The 20,475-nt window shown below is 42.7% G+C and overlaps 1 protein-coding gene and 6 non-coding genes across 8 annotated transcripts in view; 1 reads left to right on the top strand and 6 right to left on the bottom strand.

The window, feature by feature from the left end:
• The window catches only part of grin2ab (glutamate receptor, ionotropic, N-methyl D-aspartate 2A, b), a 127,435-nt gene that overhangs the window by 82,915 nt on the left and 24,045 nt on the right, over positions 1 to 20,475 (top strand). For both annotated transcript variants that reach the window (XM_058086876.2, XM_058086867.2), the window contains 6 exons: positions 7,771 to 7,937; positions 9,330 to 9,464; positions 9,553 to 9,652; positions 12,277 to 12,482; positions 17,858 to 17,972; positions 18,060 to 18,262. In XM_058086876.2, coding sequence (XP_057942859.2) covers positions 7,771 to 7,937; positions 9,330 to 9,464; positions 9,553 to 9,652; positions 12,277 to 12,482; positions 17,858 to 17,972; positions 18,060 to 18,262 — 926 coding nt within the window. The remainder of the gene's footprint in view (positions 1 to 7,770; positions 7,938 to 9,329; positions 9,465 to 9,552; positions 9,653 to 12,276; positions 12,483 to 17,857; positions 17,973 to 18,059; positions 18,263 to 20,475) is intronic.
• trnar-ccu (transfer RNA arginine (anticodon CCU)) lies at positions 13,514 to 13,586 on the bottom strand. Its single transcript has one exon. It is a non-coding gene; the product is annotated as a tRNA-Arg (tRNA).
• Positions 13,819 to 13,891, bottom strand: trnar-ccu (transfer RNA arginine (anticodon CCU)). The gene has a single exon. It is a non-coding gene; the product is annotated as a tRNA-Arg (tRNA).
• On the bottom strand, positions 14,266 to 14,338 carry trnar-ccu (transfer RNA arginine (anticodon CCU)). Its single transcript has one exon. It is a non-coding gene; the product is annotated as a tRNA-Arg (tRNA).
• On the bottom strand, positions 14,571 to 14,643 carry trnar-ccu (transfer RNA arginine (anticodon CCU)). The gene has a single exon. It is a non-coding gene; the product is annotated as a tRNA-Arg (tRNA).
• On the bottom strand, positions 14,861 to 14,933 carry trnar-ccu (transfer RNA arginine (anticodon CCU)). Its single transcript has one exon. It is a non-coding gene; the product is annotated as a tRNA-Arg (tRNA).
• On the bottom strand, positions 15,129 to 15,201 carry trnar-ccu (transfer RNA arginine (anticodon CCU)). Its single transcript has one exon. It is a non-coding gene; the product is annotated as a tRNA-Arg (tRNA).

The following is a 20,475-nucleotide window of genomic DNA, read 5'->3' as shown; positions in this document are numbered from 1 at the left end:
TGTGTGTGCACGTGCATGGTGTGTCTGTATAATTCATACGTGAGCTTCTTGGTGGACTTGTGTGATTTGATGAGAAGATGCAGGTCTGTGTCAACGTCTCTTTTTGTCCTTTATAATTCAGCAACTATCATCTCTGCCTCCTTCGTCGCTGCTGGGATAAATAAGACTTTCTTCTCCTTTGCCTTCTTTCCTTGACTTCATTTGTCTTTCTTTTTTCTCCACTCGATTCCTTTCCTTTGTCTCCTTTCACTCGGTTAAGCTTGTTTCCGCATCCTCATGTCAATCCTTCCTTCTCTTCCCCTTCTCCTCGTCTTACTACTTGCGTTCCTTTGTGTTCCTGCCTGCCTTCCCTTTTATTTTGGTAATGGTAATGGTTTTATTTCATTTGAACATGCATCAGATTACAATTGAATGCATCACATAATCAGTTCACAGTTCCACATGTCCAAAAGGAGTAGGAAGAAGCAAAGCTTATTAAATCCTACCCCTCCATCTGGTACTTTTACAATCAGTAACTGTTACATTTGTTCACTTCCTCATCAACGGATGCGGGCTGCTTTGACGTAGTGCTAATATAACAGATGTGGGCTGCTGTAACATAGTTCCGATGTAACGGATGGGGGCTCCTGTAACATAGTTCCGATGTAACGGATGGGGGCTCCTGTGATGTAGTTCCAATGTAACGGATGCGGGCTGCTGTGACATAGCGCCGATGTAATGGATGCGGGCTGCTGTGACATAGCGCCAAAGTAACGGATGCAGGCTGCTGTGACATAGTACCGATGTAACGGACGCCGGCTGCTGTGACATAGTACCGATGTAACGGACGCCGGCTGCTGTGATGTAGTACCGATGTAACGGACGCCGGCTGCTGTGACGTAGCGCCGATGTAACGGATGTGGGCTGCTGTAACATAGTTCCGATGTAATGGATGCAGGCTGCTGTGACGTAGTTCCGATGTTACGGATGCGGGCTGCTGCGACGTAGCGGCGATGTAACAGATGCGGGCTGTTGTGACGTAGCACCGATGTAACGGATGCAGGCTGCTTTAACCTAGTGCTAATCTAACGGATGCGGGCTGCTGTAACATAGTTCCGATGTAACAGATGTGGGCTGCTTTGACGTAGTGCTCATATAACGGTTGCGGGCTGCTGTAACATAGTTCCGATGTAACGGATGCGGGCTCCTGTGACGTAGTGCTAATATAACGGATGCGGGCTTCTGTAACATAGTTCCGATGTTACGGATGCGGGCTGCTCTGACGTAGTGCTAATATAACAGATGCGGGCTGCTGTAACATAGTTCCGATATAATGGATGCAGGCACCTGTGACGTAATTCCGATGTAACCTATGCGGGCTGATGTGACATACATAGTTCCGATGTAACGGATGCGGGCTGCTTTGACGTAGTGCTAATCTAACGGATGCGGGCGGCTGTAACATAGTTCTGATGTTACGGATGCGGGCTGCTTTAACCTAGTGCTAATCTAACGGATGCGGGCTGCTGTAACATAGTTCCGATTTTACGGATGCGGGCTGCTCTGACGTAGTGCTAATATAACAGATGCGAGCTTCTGTAACATAGTTCCGATGTTACGGATGCGGGCTGCTCTGACGTAGTGCTAATATAACAGATGCGGGCTGCTGTAACATAGTTCCGATATAATGGATGCAGGCACCTGTGACGTAGTTCCGATGTAACCTATGCGGGCTGATGTGACATAGTTCCGATGTAACGGATGCGGGCTCCTGTGACGTAGTGCTAATATAACGGATGCGAGCTTCTGTAACATAGTTCCGATGTTACGGATGCGGGCTGCTCTGACGTAGTGCTAATATAACAGATGCGGGCTGCTGTAACATAGTTCCGATATAATGGATGCAGGCACCTGTGACGTAGTTCCGATGTAACCTATGCGGGCTGATATGACATAGTTCCGATGTAACGGATGCGGGCTGCTGTGACGTAGCATCGATGTAACAGATGCGGGCTGCTTTGACGTAGTACTAATATAACGGATGCGGGCTGCTGTGACGTAGCGTCGATGTAACGGATGCCGGCCATTGTGGCTCTGCGAGCGTTCCATTGGTGAAACCTTGCTGACAAACGGGAGATGCGGTGCAGCAGGTGGTGCTCCTGGCCTGTTTGTGACTCTCTCATCATGGCAAGCAGGCGGCCATGTTTCCCACGCAACACGCGGATATGGCGTCATGCTGGCCTGGTATTGTGGGTTCAACTTTTAAATTAAAGAAAAAACGTCCATTATTGATGCAGGGTGCGGCCTCAAGGTTAAAACTGTGGATTGGTGCTACCAGGGCACAAGTGATGGGAAGTTTGTTGCCACACAGGGATTCTTCTTTTTTTTTTTTTTTTTTTTTTTTGGAGCACAAAGCCTCACCTACAGCAAGACACACACACACACACACACACACACACAGAAGCAGCGACATAGATCTTTTTGAAGTACAATTTCATCCTCTCTGCTCTACGTGAGGGGAAGCTGTCGAAATCTCTGCAGGGCTAACTCTATGTGTACTTTTTGTGCGATTAGTGTGTAGTGGCCACCACTTGGAGACACAATGTGAGGCTTACACACACACACACACACACACACACACACACAAAGATGGAGGCAGCAGGAAGAGGTAGACGGCGCCTGACAGCTGATGTTTCTTGTGAGTTTGTGCAGGCTTTGATGCTAAATGTGTCGTGTTCTCGTGTGGAAGGAGCGCCGTGCACGTATGATGTGTGTGATTGTTGTGTATTTTCGGAAAGAGACACACACAGATCTGATGTGGTTGTTGTTGGTTGGATTTCCAGCAGCAGGTGTTTCACTGGAATACTCTACAACAGTGGTTCTCAAGCTGGTGGGTCAGGAACCCAAAGTGGGCCGCAGATCTCAGAGAGTCCAAATGACTTTGAAATATTGTATGGAATATACAACCAAGGTTTCTCTTTCGCTTTCTCTTTCTTTAAATGTAAAGTGGAGCAATAGTTGAATCATCCTGTGGTTCTCCTGGAAGTGAAATATGGGATCTTTGTGGTCTTCTTTAGTCCAATTTTCATTTTTAATGTTAGTGTAGAGTATTGTACAATTATTTTCTTCTTCATTTGCTTGACAAAATGCCTTCATAAATTCCTCTAAATGGGTTATGGATACGAAACATTCATATATATATTTGCTTGGTTTGACTTAAAAGAAAAAAAAATGAAAGCATAAATTAAAATATATATTTTATAATTAAATAATTAAAAGTGTAAAAAAATATGTAAAAATGATTACAAACTAAAAGGACTTAAATAAAAATGTAAAATAAAATTGTAAAAAATAAATATTACAAATAAAAAAGGCAAACCTGTAAAAAAATACAAATAATAAATATAATTAAATAAAATATATTATATATAATACATAATATATATAATATATAATGTAAAAATACAAATAAATGTGGCTTAAATAAAAGTGTAAAACATTATTGAAAATATATTTAAAAAAATACTTCGATAGAATTATAAATAAAAAATTTAAATAAAATATAAATAAAAATGGCTTTAATGTAAGCAATGTAAGCAAATTAAAATATATATTTTATAATTAAATAATTAAAAGTGTAAAAGAATTAATAAAAATGATTACAAACTGAAAGGACTTAAATAAAAGTGTAAAATAAAATTATTGAAAATAAATAAAAACAAAAAATACTTCAATAGAATTATAAATAAAAAAATTCTAATAAAATAAAATATATATAAAAATGACTGGTGTATATATAAAAATTGATTAGAAATAAAAGTGTAAAGAGAGTAAAAAAGTAAAACGTAATGACGTCAATAAAAATGTGAAAATAAAATAGAATTTAAAAAAATAGCAAATAAAATTGTGACCATTGGAAAATGAGAACCCTTGCTCTTACATTTGGACATGTCACATGTTCACCTTCCTAACTGTCATGCAAGTGTAAAAAGAAGCCAACCTCAGATGTGAGTGACAGCAATCAGACTCTCAGGCATTGACTTTAACGACAGGGTAACCTTGAAGTCAAATGCGACACAAGTGTAAAAAGAGGTGAGTTAATGGTGTTAATCGAGGTGTTAATCATACAAAAGAGGCGATCGGTGACCCTGGAGTCACACAGCTTTAAACCAAAGAAAAAGCCAAACCAACTTCATCGGATGCTCTCATGAGCTTGAACCCCAAAATTTTGCTTTCAGGACATTTTTTGGTTGAATTCTGAACCTTGGGGGGCATTCCACGTTAGAAACTGACTCGATGCACCGTCCCCAGGGTGGGATGCCAAGTCGAGGCAAACATGCGCTGCGCAAATATTAGCAAGTCACTTTGGATTTGATTGAGTGTAATAGCTGCTGGGCGTTTAGTAATCATTCCCTCTCTTTGGCACCGCCCCCGCCCCCTCACAATTTACTTTACTTTACCGCTGAGACTGAAAGATTAAATAGTACATGTTATTTTCAATTCATTAAGACGCACAGTTAGCGGTCGATTGTGAGAACGCTGCCTTGATTTAACGACTTGATAAAGTGTTTCACAGTCGATCCCCACACGTTCAACATTCACCAGTCACGGCCCCGCAAATCCACACAAGCAGAAAACGTTCATTTACTAAATAATATACAGACAGAAAACGCATCATATGGATGAATCGTGCTAACGGGAATTCTGCCAAGTAACGTTCAATGGAATATTTTGGTAGTTAGACCTGCTTACAACCTTCTAAATACAAGATCCTGGAGCCTATCCCAGCTGTCTTCGGGCAAGAGGCGGGGTACAACCTGGACTGGTGGCCAGCCAATCACAGGGCACATATAGACAAACAACCATTCACACTCACATTCATACCTATGGACAATTTGGAGTCGCTAATTAACCTAGCATGTTTTTGGAATGTGGGAGGAAAACGGAGTACACGGAGAAATGGTATTGCTAACACAATATTTGTTACTTCATTCATTTTCTACCGCTTATCCTCACAAGGTTCGCTGTTTACCACCTTCAAACATGATTAGAGCCCTCTAGACATGAAATAACACCCCTATATTTATATTAATTCATTCATTTTCTACTGCTTACGCTCACAAGGGTTATGGGGGGGGCTGGAGCCTATCCCATGTCTTCGGGCGAGAGGCGGGGTACACCCTGGACTGGTGGCCAGCCAATCACAGGGCACATATAGACAAACAACCATTCACACTCACATTCATACCTATGGACAATTTGGAGTCGCTAATTAACCTAGCATGTTTTTGGAATGTGGGAGGAAACCGGAGTACCCGGAAAAAATGCATGCACGGGGAGAACATGCAAACTCCACACAGAGATGGCCGAGGGTGGAATTGAACTTGGGTCTCCTAGCTCCGAGCTCTGCGCGCTAACCAGCCAACATGTTTCCCAAAATGCAAAATGAATTTTTCGAAAGTGGCGTTCCAGTCGCAAATGGCCACATGTGGGCGTTAATGCAGAAGAGGTTTGGCTCAAGGATGGTACCCTGAGGCACCCGCTTCAAGGGAAAGGGTGAAAGAGAACATGAGTCACTTCAGCCCACCAGATGAAATCTTCAGAGCTGTCAAGGCCTTGTAGCCCAGATGGAAGGAGATGAATCAGGTCATTGATATTCATTATTCCCAGGATGCTCTTCCTCCATTTATCATACAAAAGACACTTTACAAATGGCCGACGATGGAGGCCTACTGACTCTTCCGGCATTCAGGGAGCGTGCCAGCGAGGAATCAATAAGAAGGTGAATGCCAAGCTACTGTCTCCTCTCCGTGCTGCGCTGAAGCTCAGCAGGCTTCTGGGGAATTATTCAATTCCTCAACATGGAAAGAAAAAAGAAAGAAACTGATCAAAGTCAGTCGCGCCCCCCCCCCCCCCCCCCTTCCGGAGCACAGAGGAGGAGATAAATGCAATCTCGGGTTTTTCGTCAAAAACTTGTGGGAGGAATGAAAACCTCTGATGTTTGTATGGACGCCGTATGGGCAACGCCAACAGGAAGTGGAAAGTGAAGAAGAAGCTTCCGCTCCTCTGGGAGGATTTGTGTGTATTTGTGAGGTCAGGCGGGCCCGACATCCAAAAACCACAAACACTTGGTGGGACACCTCTGGTGGGACTAGGTAGGACAGCCCGAGTCCAGGATCCAAATACTGAATAATAGCGGAAAGCAGGGCTTTCTAAATTAGTGAAAAATGATGGGATGCAACTTTATTTTTCCCTTTATTATTCCCATAATATTATTCTCATATTCTCATAAGTTTTCCAAAAATGACAACTTTATGTAATATTTTGTTTGTTTTTCATACTGTATTATTATCATAACTTTAAAAAGTGTCTTTTTTCTTTAATATTTCTACTCTATTATACCAAAATGGTGTTATTATTCCTCATAATATTGCAAGTTTATTCTAAAGAAGTTTTACTTTTTTGTTGCTGTTTCAACGTTCTATATAATAATAATAATAATACATTTTATTTGTATAGCGCTTTTCTCAAAGACACTTTACAGAAAAATGAAGTTGAATAAAAACAACATATGTCATTATTCTTCTTGTAATTTTGACTTTATTCTCGTAACATTTTGACTTTATTCATTCATTCATTTTCTACCGCTTATTTTCACGAGGGTCGCGGGGGATGCTGGAGCCTATCCCAGCTGTCTTCGGGCGAGAGGCAGGGTACACCCTGGACTGGTGGCCAGCCAATCATAGGGCACATATAGACAAACAACCATTCACACTCACATTCATACCTATGGACAATTTGGAGTCGCTAATTAACCTAGCATGTTTTTTTTTGGAATGTGGGAGGAAACCGGAGTACCCGGAGAAAACCCACGCATGCACGGGGAGAACATGCAAACTCCACACAGAGATGGCCGAGGTTGGAATTGAACCCTGGTCTCCGAGCTGTGAGGTCTGCATGCTAACCACTCACGTTCATTCATTCATTCATTTTCTACCGCTTATCCTCACGAGGGTCGCGGGGGTGCTGGAGTCTATCCCAGCTGTTTTAGGGGCGGGGTATACCCTGGACGGGTAGCCAGCCAATCACAGGGCACATATAGACAAACAACCATTCACACTCACATTCATACCTATGGACAATTTGGAGTCGCTAAGTAACCTAGCATGTTTTTGGAATGTGGGAGGAAATCGGAATACCCGGAGGAGAGAATATGCAAACTCCACACAGAAATGGCCGAGGGTGGAATTGAACCCTGGTTTCCTAGCTGTGAGGTCTGCGTGCTAACCACTCGTCCGCCATGCAGCCGCTGATATGCTGAAAGGTGGTTGCTAAATGATATTTTTAGAATGTCGCACGGCCCAATGAAAAGCAGCCACGTGCCGCACTTTGGACACCCCTGTTCTCCAGATAGAGGCATGAACGTCAATGGAGTGGGGCCTCATTCGTGTGGGTGCTATGCAATGATGCAATGATAGACTCCTGAAACAAAGGGAGCTGTGCCCTTTAGCCTACTTTTAAATTGTGTCCGGAACATGTACGTCTTTGCTGGAAGTACTAACTCAACTGTTTATTTTGGCAGGAAGTAGTATTTCAATCCTCAGCATGCTTCCTTCTTCCATGTGCGTTCCTCTCATGTTCACACTTCCTCTTATCTACGACTTACTGATTGGACAAATGCTTTTAATTACGTCCCGTCGCACTTCTTCTGCTCTCTGTTGCAATTAATTTTAACGCAGAAAAATATGCTGACTGCCTCCGTTGCTTGTTTTGTTTTTTTTTTCTTTCCAGGATGAGAAGTCCACGTTCTTTCAGTTCGGCGCCGCTCTGCAACAGGAAGCTCTGCTCATGCTCGCCATCATGGAAGAATACGACTGGCACGTCTTCTCTATCGTCACGTCCAAGTTCCCCGGCTACCAGGAATTTATCAGCACGCTGAGGGTCACGGTGGACCACAGGTGATGAGTCCAGACACACACACAAAGCATCTGGAGAACTTTCCTCCAATGAGTCTCAGAGGAGCCACAATAGTTTATTGGAAGTCTGGTGTCCAAATGAGGAATGTTGGACAGTAAAAGTGCTTTTAGTAAGACCTACGTGTGGAGCTTTAATGCCGAGGAGCTCCATGGATGCCATCTTATTTTATTGTCCTTGAACCTAAATAAAACTAAAATCATGCTTGGTTTGGTAACAGCAGAAAGAATACATACCAGCAAATACAAAATAGATGGTGTAGACATTGAAAGGGTGAAGGAAAATACATTTCTGGGGATCACAATACATGAAAATATGATCTGGAAAACTCATATTACAAATATACAACATAAGGTGGCCAGAAATATTTCAATATTGAACAAAGCAAAATTTATTCTCAATCAGAAATCACTCCACACTCTTTATTGCTCTCTGGTTCTACCATATCTTACTTATTGTGTGGAAATATGGGCTAATAACTATAAAAGCAATCTTCACTCGCTACATGTACTGCAAAAAAAGGCCAGTAAGGATAATTCATAATGCCGCCTACAGAGAACATACTAACTCCTTATTTCTAAAATAACAAATACTTCAACTTGCTGATATAGTTCATCTTCAAACAGCTAAAATAATGCATAAGGCTAAAAATAACCAATTAGCTAAAAATGTCATTGGATACTTATATCACCTCCTACTTCGGTACGTGACCAAAAAATTAAAGTAAAGTAAATTAAATTAAATTTTTTGTTTTGTTTTGTTTTGCTAAATGAAGTCGGGTCGAATCAAATCATATTAAATTAAATTAAATTAAATTAAATTAAATTAAATTAAATTAAATTAAATTAAATTAAATTAAATTAAATTAAATTAAATTAAATTAAATTAAATTAAATTAAATTAAGAAAGCAGGAAGTGAACAAATGTAACAATAACTGATTGTAAAAGTACCATATGGAGGGGTAGGATTTAATAAGCTTTGCTTCTTCCTAGTCCTTTTGGACATGTGGAACTGTGAACTGATTATGTGATGCATTCAATTGTAATCTGATGCATGTTCAAATGAAATAAAACCAAAACCGACATAGAAGATGGATGGATGGACTGAAGTATCGAAAGTATTGATATTTTGATTTGATATCGATTGCAGAAGGAAGCACCGATATTTCAGTATCTGCGTTATTGTGCAATGAAAATAAAGGAAGTCTATCCTTCCATCCATCCCTCCATCCTTCCATCCATCCCTCCATCCATCCATCCATCCATCCATCTGACTCCTTCAAATGAAAATGGCGGAATAGTCCACTGTTCTAAGACACTCCTCGATAGAACATCACTTGCTTGAAATCTTTCTTTCTTCCGCTCCACTGTCACAGCTTCGTGCGCTGGGACCTTCAAAGCGTGGTCACGCTGGACGCTGTGGACGGCGACCCCAACTCCAAATCTCACATCGCCCTCAAAAGGATCCAAAGTCCCGTCATCCTGCTCTACTGCTCCAAGGACGAGGCCGTGTAAGGACCTGTCACAACTGCCGCCTTTCATCAGTGGAGAAAGAAAAACATTTGACACTTTGTGACACACGCTTCACCTCCTTGGCAGGTACATCCTGGAGGAGGCGCGCTCCTTGGGCCTCATTGGAGCCGGATATATCTGGATCGTGTCCAGTCTCACCACCGGAAACCCAGACTTTACACCAGAGGTACATAAGCAGCACATTACACTAACCAATCCATTCCGACCAATTATCTGTTCCAGGGTCAAACTGTGGAATCAACATTTGAACATTATAAAGAAGTGAAGCAGTGTTTATTCTTTTTATGTAATGTTAATTTTGCTAATATCCTAATCACAATAGAAGTGGGATGAGCAAGGTTATGCAAGGTTATAGATTGTCTATGATAGATTGTGTATGTCTGCCCTGTGATTGGCTGGCGTCCTGTCCACGGTTTAACCCGCCCTCTTGCAGAAAGTCAGCTGGGATAGGCTCCAGCTTTGCTGTGATTCTAATCAGCGAATAAGCGCTGTAGAACTTGATTGCATGGACCTAGCTTAGAGAGTCCACATTATTCATTCATTCATTCATTTTCTCACGAGGGTTTCAGGGGCGCTGGAGCCTATCCCAGCTGTCTTCGGGCGAGAGGCGGGGTACACCCCGGACTGGTTGCCAGCCAATCACAGAGCAGACATACACAATCTATCATAGACAATCTATAACCTGCAATGAACATAACCTTGCATAACCTTGCTCATTCATAACCTTGGTCATAGACAAACAACCATTCACACTCACATTCATACCTATGGACAACTTGGAGTCGCTAATTAACCTAGCATGTTTTTGGAATGTGGGAGGAAACCGGAGTACCCGGAGAAAACCCCACACATACACGGGGGGGAACATGCAAACTCCACACAGAGATGGCCGACGGTGGAATTGAACCCTGGTCTCCTAGCTGCGCGCTAACCACTCGACCACCGTGTCGCCCTCCACATTACTTAAAAAAAAAAAATACAAGATGAGTGCAAATTCAGCACTTTTTAGAAATGCACTTAGTTGCTTTTTTGGCAGTGAGAGATAAAAAGAGGATCAATACAAGCTTGATGTATGAGCATAAGCTGCTGTCAGTGCGGTGCTGCAGTTAGCGTCACTTTAGCATAAAGACACCACAGCAGGCAGGAAGAACAATAAGAAAGGGGAAAAAACACTAATTCGCTTTTCATGTCGTACTGATTTAATCAAAGAAGAGAAATTACAGCCAAGCTGCTGCTCAGACGCTTTTATGAGGATTTTTTATTTTTTGTTCAAGTTTAATTTGCACGTACTGGCAAAAACGCTAAAGTACTTTTCATTCATCCTCACTGCCAGCCAGCACGTTTCAAAACATCCTCGCTAAGACAAAGACGCTTGCGCGTGATAAAGTTGGGAAGCAAATCCTTTTACATGTAAAGAGTGGCTTGTTTGCTTTTCTTTATCCAGCACCTTACGTACATTCATGCTCACAATGTACGCACGTGCTCTCGCTAATGCATCAAATATCCATAAAAATAGTGAAAAGTACGCTTTCCATTTCGTGGCTTCACCCTATCACAGTTTTCCTGAATATATAAATGAATAAATCATTTGTGGTTGAATAAAGCCTTTTACTAGTTCAATAATGCGTATTTAAGCACATGTTTTGCTACACATAATAAAAGAACGTAAGACATATAAGACATAGAAAATCTGTTGGCTACCTTTTAAATGTGCTTTTTAACATGACATGAGCCCTCTCGACATAATATAGCACCCCTATAATCATCTTTACACTCCTATTACCCAATACACGACACATAATAACAATTTGTGTTATGTCTTATTTTATCATATCTGTCTTACTATATCGGGTCTATGATATAGGTATATAAAATACACTATGTCTTATTATATTATATATCTTACAATATTGGATTTATTAAATACAGTATATAAGACACTTTTTGTCTTATATATGTCTTATTATATCATGTCTTACTATATCGGGTTTATTATATATGTATATAAAAGACACAATGTCTTATGTCTTTTTATAGTATATGTCTTACAATATTGGATTTATTACATACAGTATATAAGACACTATATGTCTTATATATGTCTTATTATATCATATGTCTTACTAAATTGGGTCTATCATATATGTATATAAAAGACACTATGTCTTATATGTCTTATTATATTATATGTATGTCTTACAATATTGGATTTATTAAATAAGACACTTTATGTCTTATATATGTCTTTTTATATCGGGTCTATCATATATGTATATAAAAGACACTATGTCTTATATGTCTTATTATATATACGTATGTCTTACAATATTGGATTTATTAAATACAGTATATAAGACACTTTATGTTTTATATATGTCTTATTATTTCATATGTCTTACTATATTGGATCTCTTTTATATATACATATACACTTTATGTCTTATTATATCATATGTCTTACTATATATTGGCTAACATATATGTTGGCTAACAGACCCAATATTGGGTCTGTAAATGTGACTATAGGGGTGTTATTTCATGTCTAGAGGGCTCTAATCATGGTAAAAATTATATTTCGAAGTTGGTTTTCTCTGCTTTAACTATGAAAATCTACAATTTATGAATGAGGAATTCTACTTTTCGTAAATTTGCTGCTGACGGTTGTGTCTGGAATCGACTAAGTGGCATAAAGGAGGGATTACTAGAATCCAAACGGTACATTTTTTACACAGACAAAACCATAGTTGATATTCATCGTCTCCCCCCCCTCCCCTCCGCCTTCCCCCCCAGGCCTTTCCTCTAGGAATGATCTCCGTGTCCTACGACGACTGGGAGTACCCGCTGGAGACACGAATGCGGGACGGGGTGGGCATCATCTCGTCCGCCGCCACCGCCATGCTGCGGGAGAAGGGCGAACTGCCCGAAGCCCAAAGCAGCTGCTTCAGCACGCCGTCCGACCGCAGCCCGGGGAAGCTGCCGCCCAGCGCCCTACGCAGGTACGACCATCTGCTCCTTTATTATTATTATTCATCGCTTATTATTCAGCAGATTTGACTTTTATTTGTCATTTGTTTCATTATTTCTAGTTAAACTCCTTGCAGGCCTTTGTGTCAGTTTTGCTGGAGCCAAAAAACGTGTGTGGGTGTGTGTGTGTGTGTGTGTGTGTGGGTGTGTGTGTGTGTGTGTTCTCTTCACATGAGTGGACACACCGTCCGGATTTAAGCAGCTTTGTTCTCCTTTCCTTGTTGTTGGGCTCTGTGGGTGGCACACACACACACACACACACACAAACATATATTAGACACACTAGAATAAAAAGGTGTGTGTGTGTGTGTGTGTGTGTGTGTGTGTGTACACTCAAACCCTGCAGTGTTTTACACAAATTTGCATGAATTTTACAAGACACGCACAAATGATCTTAGAGAGACGCCTAATGTATCGTTGTCCATCAGGAAGGGTTTTGTTGATATGGACGCTAACCTTACATTACAAAATAAAATATCAAATATTTATTTACAATTGGCTTCATGATAAAATAAGGAAGCCAATTGTATTGAAGTTTCATTCTTACAGTTTTCTCAAAGAGCATATTATCTCCCCGAGCATGCTGGATGGCATTGCTCCCCAACCACCAGGCTGCGGGAAACGTTCAAACACCTCAAATTAAAAATGTGTCAATAACTACATCATATTTTTATGTAAAGTGATGCCAAATGAATGTTGGCTTTTGTCACCGATTCTGTTTATTAAAGTTCTGAGCACAATTTTTGGTGCACCCTAGCTAAGCTGTGGCCATCAGGATGTGGTTCTGATGGCCTGATCAGGCTATGACCTTCAAAGTTTCCTGGGGTGGTTTGCCTCTGGGGTGAGACTCGGCACCTCCAAATCTGATGCCATGGTTCTCAGTCGGAAAAGGGTGGAGTGCTACTTCAGGGCTGGGAATGAGGAATGAGGTCCTGGTACAAGCCCAGATGTGAGTCTAGGCAACAATTGAGGAGACTAAAGTACTGTTTCAACCCAAGATGGACACCCCAGATAGGACTCGAACCTACAATCCCTGGCTTAGGAGGCCAGTGCCTTATCCATTAGGCCACTGGGGCTCTCTGGTGTTATCCGAAGAGCTGTTTATGCTGATGGTCTTCCAACGTGGAGGACCAGACCTCATAAAAACAATGCCACCTTTGGAGGTCGCATTCATGGAGGGCGCCTGTGAAAATGATTGTGATCTGTGCATGAAAGAGGTTATAGATTCAACTTCTTTGGGTGGGACGGTAAACCACAATTTCAGCTTGGTAGATAGGAGACTAAAGTACTGTTTCAACCCAAGATGGACACCCCAGATAGGACTCGAACCTACAATCCCTGGCTTAGGAGGCCAGTGCCTTATCCATTAGGCCACTGGGGCTCTCTGCTGTGCCCCGAAGAGCAACAAAGGCAGTTTTGTTTATGCCGGTGGTCTTCCAACAAGCCAATCAAAGTGGAACGGGAAGCTTCATTGGGCCAAACCCAGAAAAGAACCAGAACTGGTACAACCCCAGATGTGAGTGAGGACAACAATTGACTTGGGCCAAGAGTTGGGAATGGTTTAGCAGTGAACAATGTAAATGTAGTAACACAAAAGATCCACATTCATGGAGAGCGCTTGTGTAACAGATCGTGATCAGTGCCTGAAAGAGGTTTTAGATTCAACTTCTTTGGGTGAGACGGTAAACCACAGGAAGAACCATCCTTTCAACTTGGTAGATAGGAGACTAAAGTACTGTTTCAACCCAAGATGGACACCCCAGATAGGACTCGAACCTACAATCCCTGGCTTAGGAGGCCAGTGCCTTATCCATTAGGCCACTGGGGCTCTCTGGTGTTATCCGAAGAGCTGTTCATGCTGATGGTCTTCCAACGTGGAGGACCAGACCTCATAAAAACAATGCCACCTTTGGAGGTCGCATTCATGGAGAGCGCCTGTGAAAATGATTGTGATCTGTGCATGAAAGAGGTTATAGATTCAACTTCTTTGGGTGGGACAGTAAACCACAATTTCAGCTTGATAGATAGGAGAATAAAGTACTGTTTCAACCCAAGATGGACACCCCAGATAGGACTTGAACCTACAATCCCTGGCTTAGGAGGCCAGTGCCTTATCCATTAGGCCACTGGGGCTCTCTGGTGTTATCCGAAGAGCTGTTTATGCTGATGGTCTTCCAACGTGGAGGACCAGACCTCATAAAAAACATGCCACCTTTGGAGGTCGCCTGTGAAAATGATCGTGATCTGTGCCTGAAAGAGGTTTTAGATTCAATTTCTATGGGTGGGACGGTAAACCACAATTTCAGCTTGGTAGATAGGAGACTAAAGTACTGTTTCAAGCCAAGATGGACACCCCAGATAGGACTCAAACCTACAATCCCTGGCTTAGGAGGCCAGTGCCTTATCCATTAGGCCACTGGGGCTGTTTTTTTTCGTGCTGGTGGTCTTCCAACAAGCCAAACGCGGTGGAATGGGAAGCTTCATCAAGTCAAACCCAGTAAAGAACCAGAACTGGTACAACCTTAGATGTCTGTTGAGGTAACAATTGACTTGGGCCACAAAAAAGAAAACGTTCAACATCAAATAGTGTAAATGTAGTAATACAGAAGTTCCCTAAACACCCCAGATAGGACTCGAACCTACAATCCCTGGCTTAGGAGGCCAGTGCCTTATCCATTAGGCCACTGGGGCTCTCTGGTGCCCTCAGAAGAGCAATAAAGGCGGTTTTATTTATGATGGTGGTCTTCCAACAAGCCAAACAAAGTGGAATGGGAACCTTCATCAGGCCAAAACCCAGTAAAGAACCAGAACTGGTACAACCCCAGATGTCTGTTGAGGTAACAATTGATTTGGGCCAGAAAGTAGTAATCGTTTAACAGCAAATAGTGTAAATGTAGTAATACTGAAGGACTCGAACATACAAGCCTTGGGTTTGGAGGCCAGTGCCTTGGACATCTAGTCCGGACGTCTCCCAGAACTCCATGTGTCCGAAAGGCAAAAATGTACATTCTTGCACTTTTTCCAACCGTTCTTGACATTTTGATCAGGAGCAAAATCAGGATCAGTATGCTAGCTGAAATTCCGAAATTTTTGGGTTGGAAAAAAAATTTTAGCTGGTGGTGTACCACAGCTTGAAGGAAACTCTTCTTTGTCTTGAATACAATTTATGACAGACGTCCCCAACATGAAGGTCACGTGTCGTATGCGTCAAAGTCAATGCTGACGGATGAGTTTTGTGATTAAAACAAGGCGATATTTTAGGACTTGATGATCAGGCCGCTTCCCCATTAGCATGTACTAGCACACACGACGGCACATTTCAATATCGTGGGTGTTGACAGCTTGATCTAATATTACTCTTTAACACTCCCCTCTCTGTCACCGCCACCTCATTCATCTCGCTAGCTTATTACTCTCAATTTGCATAAACAACTTTCTGTGGATCCCTTGGACTTCCAGTAAAAAAAAAGCAGCATATGTGGACTATTAGATTTGATGTCTAAGCATATTTGCGCTCCGCAGCCACGGCGCAGTTTCTTGTTGACTTCCCGGCTGCCATCCTGTCATAAATTTTCACTTATTTACGTTTAATGGGGCCTCTGAAGCATGCAATGCACCCAAGCACTTCCTTTTCATACCCAAAAAGAAAGATGCTCCTTAACAGAAACCTAGAAAAGCCTCCTTGACTTCTTGGTTTATAGACTAATCCCTCAACACTTTGAATTTCACAGTCACTCTGTAGTACGTCTTTTCGTAATTTCATTCATAAATCATTGTTGTTTTGTGGTTGAATGTGGCCTATTATCAGTCATGAAATATGCCAAAAACATTCATATTCAGAAGATGAATAGCCACTGCAGGAAGTACTATTGTGATGACATGTTGTATTTCACACAGTAGTGTTTGTATAATACCCAGAACAACAGGCTTTTATTGCAGTTTTGAATAATCCCACAATAATACCTAACATGGGCCACGGTTGCGGCTGTAACCCACGGCAAGATAAAACTCAACTCTGAACCCCCGGCCTCACTTCCTGTCGTCTTCAACAGAACGCATTATGGCAGCTGGGGAAAAAAAAAACAAGCCGGAAATTCCAGGAGGTCGTCACTCAATATAACAATATAACAAATAACACTAAACTCATCACCCTGCAACTTAACACTCAAATGTTGTACCTGAGAAATATACAAACACACGTAGCAATATGCACGGCGGTCAAGTGGTTAGCATGCAGACCTCACAGCTAGGAGACCAGGGTTCAATTCCACCCTCGGCCATCTCTGTGTGGGTTTTTTCCGGGTATTCCGGAGAGGTTAGGCTAGGCTAGGTTAATTGGCGACTCCAACTTGTCCATCGGTATGAATGTGAGTGTGAATGGTTGTTTGTCTATAGTCCAGTCCAGGGTGTACCCCGCCTCTCGCCTGAAGACAGTTGGGATAGGCTCCAGCACCCCCGCGACCCTCGTGAGGAAAATGAATGAATGAATGAAAACAAGTTTTCCCATAATGCATTTCGTTTGAGCAAAACATGTCATTACAGAACAAGTATCTTGGAAAATGGGGGATATCGCTGCAGTACTGCCTCTGTCCACCAGAAGGAGCCACCGCAGCTCAGAGGGAGGCTGACGTCTTTGCAGCACCCCAATGAATGCATTGTTCAGATACAATGCGTTACGGGAAAACTTTAAAAGTTGTTTTGTTCATTTGTTTACATGTTTTGTCAGGGATACCTCATTTTCAGTGGATAATAAGTCACAAAATACACTGACTACTCTCAAGTACTGTATATCCATGTTTACGTCCTATAGTATTGTCCCTTGACAAGATAGACTGACATCAAATCTGAGTGTAAAGCGTGTATTCTAATGCTACATTCCCGCCTTTGCAGCTTCACTCGATTAAATTTGTGTATGTGCACGTTTGCGCTAAGGAAAGGAAGTGTGTGCATGTGTGTGTGTGCATGTGTGTGTGTGTTTGCTAGGTCGTGAGTAAGAGAGTGAGGCTGCCTTGTTGCACCCTCGACTCTCAGAAATCAATGCTGAGTGTTGATGGGTGAGATATGTGCCCTCTGACTCGTCCCCCTCCCACACACACACAAACACACACAGTACACATACACGTACACACACATACACACACACGCACACACACACAGTGGGTGAAGGCAGCATCGATTTGAAGAGGATCTCTCACTCCCGCAGTGATTACAGAGCGCTTAACTTGTTATTTCAAAGTTATGCGCTCTCGTGCACACTTCTCATACACACACACACACACACACACAAGCAAATAACAGCCTTTCCTTCTCACCCCCCCCTCCATCTGTGTGTGTGTGTGCTCGCCAGACACATGATGCACGTGTGGAACGAGGGCAGAGATCTGTCCTTCACCCCCGATGGTTACCAGGCCAACCCCAAGTTGGTGGTCATCGTGCTGAACAGCGAAAGGACGTGGGAGAAGGTAATGTACCGTCATCATCATCATCATCATCATCATCATCATCATCATCATCATGCCCAGCGTGATTCATGTTGTGTTTGCACTCAGATGGGCCGCTGGGAGAACGGGACGCTGTCCTTGATGTTCCCCGTGTGGCCACGCTACAATTCGCACGGCGACGAGGACGCCGACGAGAACCACTTGTCCATCGTCACGCTGGAGGAGAAGCCCTTCGTCATCGTGGACAACGTAGACATCCTCACCGGAACCTGCATGAGGAACTCTGTGCCCTGCCGGAAGCACGTCAAAGAGTAAGCACGTCCAACACGCCAACACGGCTTGTACAAAAACTTTATTTGAAAAGCGCTTTACAAACAAAAAAAAAATCAAGGACAGAGAAATAAAAATTTCCATTTTCTTCGGTCGCGGGGGTGCTGGAGCGTATCCCAGCTGTCTTTAGGCGAGAGGCAGAGTACACCCTGGACTGGTAGCCAGCCAATCACAGGGCACATATAGACAAACAACCATTCACACTCACATTCATACCTATGGACAATTTGGAGTCGCTAATTAACCTAGCATGTTTTTGGAATGTGGGAGGAAACCGGAGTACCCGGAGAAAACCCACACATGCATGGGGAGAACATGCAAACTTCGCACAGAGATGGCCGAGGGTGGAATTGAACCCTAGTCTCCTAGCTGTGCTAACCACTTGACCGCCATGCATTCACTGATATTTCATTCATTCATTTATTCATTTTCTACCGCTTTTTCCTCACGAGGGTCACGGGGGGTGCTGGAGCCTATCCCAGCTGTCTTCAGGCAAGAGGCGGGGTACACCCTGGACTGGTGGCCGGCCAATCACAGGGCACATATAGACAAACAACCATTCACACTCACATTCATACCTATGGACAATTTGGAGTTGCTAATTAACCTAGCATGTTTTTTGGAATGTGGGAGGAAACCGGAGTACCCGGGATCGAACTCAGGTCTCTTAGCTGTAAGGTCTGCACGCTAACCACTAGACCACCGTGCAGCTAAGTACTAATAATAAAAACAATAATAAGTCAGTTCACAGTTCAAAATGTACAGATGAATTGAATGAAATATGAAAGATATTTAACAGTGAAAATATGATTATACATTTAATTATGGGGATTACTTGTTGTTAATCAAGTAAAAAAAATCTATTTTATTGTTAAATAACAAGCAAGGATTAATGACGGAAAATAAATAGAAAACAGAAAAGCCGTTGAATGGAAAATGAATGCTATGATTCTGATTGGGAGGTTTGATTGCTAGCTAATTAGTGCTGTCATGCTTACTGATGACTCTTTTTTTTCCTCTTCGGTTATTTTGTGGTCAAAGCGTTGTGTTGTCGTGGTGCTTACAATGGTGCATTTATTCATTGTGATTCACGCGTTCATGTGCGCCGTCGCTTGTTCTCCATGTTGCGTTGACGAACCGTGAACGGCTCTCTCTCGACATACTGTCTTCATCCTATTAGCGCTCCTTTTCTCACAGCTCCGGGCCTTCAGACGTTGTCCCATCAAGCGCATTTTCTTGGTTTGGGTCTAAAAACAGCAGCATTCTGCATGCATGTGTTGTTTTACACAAATAGGGTCCAAGGTTGGTATTCCCGTCACATTCCTTTTGCGTTTCTTTTACACAAACTGCTAAATAAATCACAGCAGTGTGAGCGGCAAGTGGAGAGTAGAAACTAAGACGACTTTCCTTGTGGGATAGCTCTTCGCCGTTCCTCGTGACTCATTTGGACCGCTGCCACAAAGCCGTTCTCCGACACCATCCCAGTCCCATCCCGCACCGACTTCAACCTCCCGGAATATTCTCCTGGCGTCTTCGTCCGCAGTGGATTGCTGCACACCTCACATTTTAGCTTCCCGCTAACCTGCCTCTTCAGCACTTGGCCTCCTTTCCTTTCTCTGTCAGAGCACATGACCGGATGAGATTGCAGAACTTTGCTTTATCCTCTTGAAACATGTCTGCCATGACATCCATCCCCTAAAGCTGCTCAGCTGTCCATTAGGTGACCAATTTGGAAGGAAAACTTCCCAATGTCTGGGAATATGGGGATGTGCCGTCAAGACGCTTGTCACGTCTTGGCCCAAATGTCTGCAGAGAAATGTCACACAACTCTTCTTCTTGTCCTTCATTCATTCATTTTCTACCACGTATCCTCACAAGGGAAGCAGGGGGTGCTGGAGCCTACCCAGCTGTCTTTGGGCGAGAGGCGGGGTACATATATATGTATATATATACATACATACATACACATATACTATATACAATCACATATAGACAAACAACCATTCACACTCACATTCATACCTATGGACAATTTGGAGTCGCTAATTAACCTAGCATGTTTTTGGAATGTGGGAGGAAACCGGAGTACCCGGAGAAAACCCACACATGCACGGGGAGAACATGCAAACTCCACACAGAGATGGCCGAGGGTGGAATTGAACTCGGGTCTCCTAGCTGTGACGTCTGCGCCGCC

This window comes from Doryrhamphus excisus, linkage group LG9, assembly GCF_037039965.1.
Source record: "Doryrhamphus excisus strain RoL-2023G ecotype Guam linkage group LG9, RoL_Dexc_Guam_v1.1, whole genome shotgun sequence".
NCBI lineage: Eukaryota > Metazoa > Chordata > Actinopteri > Syngnathiformes > Syngnathidae > Doryrhamphus > Doryrhamphus excisus.
This window is presented reverse-complemented; position numbering and strand designations above follow the sequence as displayed.